Source organism: Nicotiana tomentosiformis, chromosome 2 (assembly GCF_000390325.3).
Source record: "Nicotiana tomentosiformis chromosome 2, ASM39032v3, whole genome shotgun sequence".
Classification (NCBI taxonomy): Eukaryota; Viridiplantae; Streptophyta; class Magnoliopsida; order Solanales; family Solanaceae; genus Nicotiana; species Nicotiana tomentosiformis.
The window spans coordinates 134235696-134242414 of record NC_090813.1 but is presented as its reverse complement, the minus strand read 5'-3'; the positions used below and the strand labels follow the sequence as shown (position 1 = coordinate 134242414).

The window sequence follows — 6719 nt, the reverse complement described above, 5'->3', positions numbered from 1 at the left end:
TAATTAACATCATTAATTACTTAAATAATAGGTATTATTAATTAGAAAATATCTTTAACATATTTATTGAAAATCAATAAGTATAAATAAATTAATTTTTAAAATGAGGGTCAAAATTGGTCGTCAACAACTTCTACCTCTCCCCCCGCCAGTTGTTTGCTTCTTGGCGATTGTTTTTTTTCTTGTACACTAGGGTGTATGGAACCTTTTCTTATGCCCTTTCCTATTGATCGTACCATTATTTGTTTATGCACAAAGAGAGTTGCCAGTTGGTATGCAAGTCATTGACAGCAGGTACAAAGTAGTTAGGAGTCACAAAAGCAGTAGAGGAAAGCATAAGAGCAGTGGGGTGTTCATTGTTAAACATGCAGAAGACATAGTGGAAGTTCGGTCCGCAAAAATTCAAGTGCGGCCACACTTCTGCACTGAGGAATCATACCTTCAGAGAGAAGTCTCTGAAGGACAGTGCGTACAGACTTCTGCTGCCGCAAAAATTCAACTGTGGTCCACACAATTTTGAGTGTGCTTCGCACTTGAGTAAAAGTACTCAGGTCCCAGAGAAGAAGTTCTCTGAAGGACAGTGTGGACCTCTCTTTCTGGCCATGAAATTTTGAGTGTCGTCCGCATAATTAAATTGATTTCGCGGAACTAGGGTTATCAACCAGGCTATCTAAATCAGCAATTGCGGATCGCAAAAATTCAAGTGTGGTCAGCACAATCAAGAACAGTAAAGTACAAAGTTCAGTTACTACCTAGGTTATACAATTGTTGTTCCATCCAACTGGGTAACATGTTATATGTATGATAGCAACAACCCCAACCCACTCTAAGTAGGATTTCGGAAATACCTATTCTTAACCTACCCCACATGGACACATATAAGGGATGTAACATGGATGGCCTAAAACAAAGTTGAAAATCAAAAGAAACATAAATGAGATCGAAGTGATGTATACTAGATTGTGCTAGTGCAAGTAGAATGATCGAGAGTGGCTAAGTGTGGAAAAATGTGCGAGCAAATGGATCTTTGGTGAAATCTTTGTTAGTGAGTGAAAATGGCAAAAAATATAAAATGATGACCTACTGTTCTATTTATACTATTATGTGGGTCGGGTCAAAGAAAGGTTAAGTGCATCTGCGAAATTTTAACGGCGGTCCGCACTATGTTACCTGGGCAGTAGAGAGATTATATTTGTAGGGTCCGCACTTCTGTCAACATGTTTTCAGTGACCTCTCTGAAAGTTCTCTCCTGCAGTCGCAAAATTATGTCATAGGCCGCAAAATTGGCTCTGCACTGTTGCAAGAAAAGTTTATTGGATCCTTATTTTAGCACTTGAGCTACCCTTTGCATCTGCAGTCCGTATTAAAAATCTGCGACCGCAGTCAAATTTTTGCTGCCCGCAGTTCCTCTTCTACGGCCGCACAATAAAAGTGCAGTCCACAGTTTTCCATGTAATGCCACTTCTTCAGTCATCTACAAATACCTAACATTGATCACTGTAGCACACTTCAAATCTGGATAAAAAAAAATAAACAACATCTAAACTAAAAGAGAAAAAGGAAAAGAACTAGGGTTGCCTCCCAAGAAACGCCTTATTTAACATCATGGCACGATGCAATGTCATAGAATCCTCATTTGAAGTAAAGAACTGCCACCATATGGTTTTCACCAACTTTGTCTAAGTAATACTTCACTCGGTGACCATTAACTCGAAATATTTCATTGTTCTTGTTTTTCAAGGCCAAAGCACCAAAGGGTGTCACACCAATAATTTCAAATGAACCGTTCCACTTAGATTTAAGTTTTTCGGGAAACATTCTCAAACTTAAGTTGAACAACAACACTAGATCACCGGCCTTGAACTCCTTATTCCAAATTTATTTGTCATGAAGGTACTTCATCTTTTCTTTGTACAAGGACGAACTCTCATAAGCATTGTATTGGAATTCATCCAATTTATTCAAATGTGTAACCCGCAATTTAGCGGCTACATCCCAATCAAGATTTAGTTTCTCCAAGTCCCACATTGCCTTGTGCTCTAATTCTAGGGGAAGATGACAAGCTTTTACGAACACCAACCAATATAGAGACATTCTGATAGGTGTTTTGTAAGTCATTCTATATGCCCATAGAGCATCATCAATCTTCTTAGACCAATTCGACCGATTTGCATTCACCGTCTTGGACAAAATACTCTTTATCTCGCGGTTGAAAACTTTCACTTGACCACTTGCTTGTGGATGATAGTGGGTTATCACTTTATGAGTGACACCATACTTACCGAGCAAAGTGTCAAAAGCCTCATTGCAAAAGTACGACCCTTCATCACTTATAATTGCTCGCGGAGTCCCAAACCTAGTGAGAATATTCCTCTTCAAGAAAGCCACCACACTTCTAGCCTCATTATTGGATAAAGAAACGACTTCAACCTATTTATACACATAATCCACCGTGACCAAAATATAGGTGGTACCACAAGAACTCGCAAAAAGGCCCATGAAGTCAATGCTCCAAATATCAAAGATATCAATCTCCAAGATGGTTGTAAGGGGTATCTCATGTTTCTTTAAATTCTATCGACCCGTTGACATTCATCATATCTTCTTACCAAATTGTTTGCATTTTTGTAAAGAGTAGGCCAATAGAAACCACAAATTAGGACTTTACCGTCATTCTTGATCCACCATGATGACCCGCCATAAGGTGAAGAATGACAAGACCAAAGAATATCACTTTCCTCCTCATACGGCACACATCTTCTAGTCACCCCATCTATGAAAATCCAGAAAAGGTATGGCTCATCTCAATAGTTGTCTTTGCAATCACTCTTGATCTTCTTTCATTGGTTTGAAGTGAACTCTTCCAGAATGATACCACTCACAAGGAAATTTTCCAAATACGTGAACCATGGTACCTCTTTCTTTGAAAGTGCCAAGAGTTGATCATCGGGAAAAGAGTCATTGATCTCAAGGCCATCATGTGGCCTCCCCTCCTCCTCCAAACGAGACAAGTGGTTTGCCACTTAATTTTTACTTTCTTTCTTGTCTTGGATGTCAATATCAAATTCTTGCAACAAAAGCACGTATCTCATCAAACGAGCTTTAGATTCCTTTTTTCTCATAAGATAGCGAAGTGCCGCATGATCCGTGTGCACATTAGCCCGGGCACCCATCAAGTGTGGGCGGAAATTCGCAATAGCAAACACTATGGCAAGTAGCTCCTTCTCCATAACAATATAGTTGACTTGGAAACTATTCATGGTCTTACTAGCATAGTAGACCGGGTGAAAATTTTTGTTGATACGTTGCCCCAAAATAGCCCCAACCGCTACATTACTTGCATCACACATGAGCGCAAACGGCAAACTCCAATTTGGAGATATAATTATATGAGTAGTTGTCAACTTGAGCTTAAATTGTTCATAATCTCTCATACAATCATCATTGAAATGGAACTTGGCATCCTTCTCGAGGAGTTTGCACAAAGGGTTCACCACTTTAGAAAAGTCTTTGATAAATTTCTGGTAGAATTCTGCATGGCCCAAGAAACTTCTCACACCCTTTACCGAGGTAAGGTTGGAAGCTTAGAAATAACTTCAATCTTTGCCTTATCCACTTCAATACCATTCTTTGAAATTTGATGGCCAAGGACAATGCCTTCCTCAACCATGAAATGACATTTCTCCTAATTGAGTACCAAATATTTTTACTCATATCTAGCCAATACCTTGTCCAAATTAGCAAGAAAATCATCAAATGAATCCCCAACCACCGAAAAGTAATCCATGAAGACCTCAAGGTAGTCTTCCACTATATCCATGAAGATAGCCATCATACACCGCTGAAAAGTCGTTGGCACATTGCACAATCCAAAAGGCATTCGTTTGAAAGAAAAGGTACCATATGGACATATAAATGTGGTTTTCTCTTGGTCTTCCGGTACAATAAGAATTTGGTTGAATCCCGAGTAACTATCAAAAAATCAATAGAAAGCACGACCAGCCAACCTATCAAGCATTTGATCCATGAAAAGGAGAGGAAAATGGTCCTTCCTTGTGACTTTGTTGAGCTTTCGATAATCCATACAAACCCTTCAACCAGTGACCGTTCTTGTGGGTATCAACTCATTCTTATCATTGGTAACAACCATCGTGTCCCCCTTCTTTGGGACACATTGAACCGGAAAGTCCATGAATTAGCAGAAATGGGATAGACAACCTCGGTATCCAACCATTTGATAATCTCCATTTTGACCACCTCTTGCATAGACTCATTAAGTCTTCTTTGATGTTCAATAGGCAGTTTAGCACCATCCTCCAACTTGATCTTATGCATGCAAAATGCGGCGCTTATACACCGAATGTCCGCCAAAGTCCATCCAATAGCCTTCTTCCTTCTTTGTAAGACCGCCAATGTATAATCTACCTGCACGTTAGTCAAACAAGATGAAAGAATAACTGGTAAAGTAGAAAAAGTTCGAAAAAATTCATACCGAAGGTGGGCTGGCAATGGCTTCAACTCCAAGGTGGGTGGCTCTTTAATTGAAGGCTTTGTAGGATGAGTCTTCCTATTCTCACAATCCAATGATAACTTTCAGGGTGCATAGTCGTAAGACCCCATTTCTTGCAAAGAATTCACACATTCCATGAATCCATCCATCTCATCATCATCAAAGTTGAGCAAAATGATTTCCAACATGTCACTAACATTAATTGTAGAACTAGTATCATCAACAATGACATCGGTCACCAAATCTACAAAATAGCACATTTCATTGCTATTTGGTTGACGCATAGACTTGAAAACATGAAATAACACTTATTTATAACCAACACGGAAAATGAGTTCTCCGGCGTCAACATCATAAAGGGCCTTACCCGTATCAAGGAAATTCCTTCCAAGAATGATAGTCACTTCATAATCAACTTTACAATAATGAATAACAAAGTCCGCCGGGAGAATAAATTTAACAACTCGAACTAATACATCTTCAATCACACCTAACGGTCTTTTCATTGTGCCATCGGCCATTTGTAACCTCATATATGTGGGTCTTGGTTTCCCAATCCCCAAGGTTTTGAACATCGAATAGGGAATCAAATTGATACTCGCCCCAAAGTCACATAAAGCTTTAGCAAAATCGGCACTTCTAATAGTACAAGGAATTGTAAAAGCGTCGGAATTCACCAAATTAGGAGCCATAGAATGAACAATAGCACTAACTTGTTGAGTCACCTTGATCGTTTCAAAGTTCATCCACCTCTTCTTGGTCACAAGATCTATCATAAACTTGGCATAACTGGCCATTTATTCCAAAACTTCCACTAATGGAACATTTATAAAGAGACTTTTCATCATCTCAATAAACTTCTTGAATTGATTTTCACCATTTTGCTTAGTGAGCCTTTGAGAGTATGCAGGTGGAAGCTTTGGCAAGGGTGCATTAGTCTTTTGATTCTCCAATTTCGGCATGTCAATGATGTGTTTCCTAGAGGGGTTCACCTTCTCTCAGGTCTCTTCCATACTATCATCAATATCAATCTGAACTTCATTATGTACTTGAACATCATTTTGTAGGACTTCCTCCTCTTGGATCATTTGATCATCATCTACAAGTTGCTTTTCATTTGAGGTGGGTGCATTCCCGCGTCTTCCACCTCTTGCGATAACCGCCATGGCATGCCCTGTATTATTACCACCCTTTGGGTTCACTACTGTATCTCTTGGTAATGCACCCTTAGGACGAGTATTAAGAGCTTGAGATATTTTTCCCATTTGAATTTCAAGATTCCGAATTGATGTGGTATGTGAGGCAAGTTGGGCATTCGAATCCGTATTATTTTCCATCATTGAACATGTTCTCAATACGACCCATTTCATTGCTTGAAGAACTTGAACCGTAAGAAGGATAGGGAGGTGGGTTTCTTGGTTGTTGATACATTAGAGGTCTTTGGAACCCCGAACTTCGATTTGCGTGATTGTTACCATTTCCTTAATTTCCTTGGTTGTTGCCTCCCCAATTCCCTTGGTTGTTGTTGTTGTTATTCCAATTCCATTGATTGTTAGAACCCAATTGCCTTGGTTATTTTGAGATCACCACTGGTTTTTATTGGAGCCTTGAAAATTGCTCGGTTGCCCTTGGTAATTGGTCACAAATTGTACCTCTTCTTCTTGCTCTTGATAGGAGTCATGTTGATCATAACCACCATCATCTCGTGCATAAATCTACACCATCATGAGTAGCTTTAGTCCACTTCTTGTTGGCCAAAACACTCACCCACTCCATGGCATGAACTTGCTTAGGGGCTTGAGTTTGATGAAGTTGAGCCTTAGCAAGTTGAGTCATGGTGGTGGTCAATTCAGCAATAGCTTGCCCATGGTCTTGAAATTCTTTATGAAGGTGAATCATGTTGGAATCACCTTGGGGAACATTGGCTCGAGATTGCCAAGCCGGAGAGGTTTACTCTATCTCATCAAGAATTTCACATGCCTCCGCATAAGGTGTAATCATGAAATTGCCTCTTGCCAATTGATTGACCACATATTGATTCGTGGTATTAATACCACGATAGAAAGTTTGTTGGATTATGTTGTCATTCATATTATTGTTTAGGAACTCCTTCACCATAGCCCGATACCTCTCCCAAATTTCATGCAAAGGTTCATTGGCTTTTGCTTAAAAGCCAATATTTCATCTCGTAAAGTTGTCATATGCCCGA

The 6719-nt window shown here is 39.5% G+C and overlaps 1 protein-coding gene across 1 annotated transcript; it reads right to left on the bottom strand.

Moving 5' to 3' along the window:
• Nucleotides 1-1878: 1878 nt before the first annotated feature.
• On the bottom strand, nucleotides 1879-5307 carry LOC138905643 (uncharacterized). Its single transcript, XM_070194165.1, has 7 exons — nucleotides 4830-5307; nucleotides 4639-4754; nucleotides 4148-4425; nucleotides 3728-3971; nucleotides 3035-3560; nucleotides 2610-2773; nucleotides 1879-2430 (listed from the first exon to the last, which is right to left on the bottom strand). The coding sequence occupies exons 1-7, from the start codon at nucleotides 5305-5307 to the stop codon at nucleotides 1879-1881; spliced, it is 2358 nt and encodes a 785-aa protein (XP_070050266.1).
• Between the last annotated feature and the right edge of the window lie 1412 nt (nucleotides 5308-6719).

What these genes read in the sequence shown, in the direction of transcription:
- LOC138905643 (XM_070194165.1), bottom strand. Translation starts at nt 5,307, where the DNA reads ATGGCCAGTTATGCCAAGTTTATGATAGATCTTGTGACCAAGAAGAGG. An exon ending in CAAAGAAGGGGGACACGATG is followed by an intron (nt 3,972 to 4,147) that starts GTTGTTACCAAT and finishes ATTTTTTGATAG; the next exon opens with TTACTCGGGATTCAACCAAA. An exon ending in ACAAAAATGCAAACAATTTG is followed by an intron (nt 2,431 to 2,609) that starts GTAAGAAGATAT and finishes GTGTATAAATAG; the next exon opens with GTTGAAGTCGTTTCTTTATC.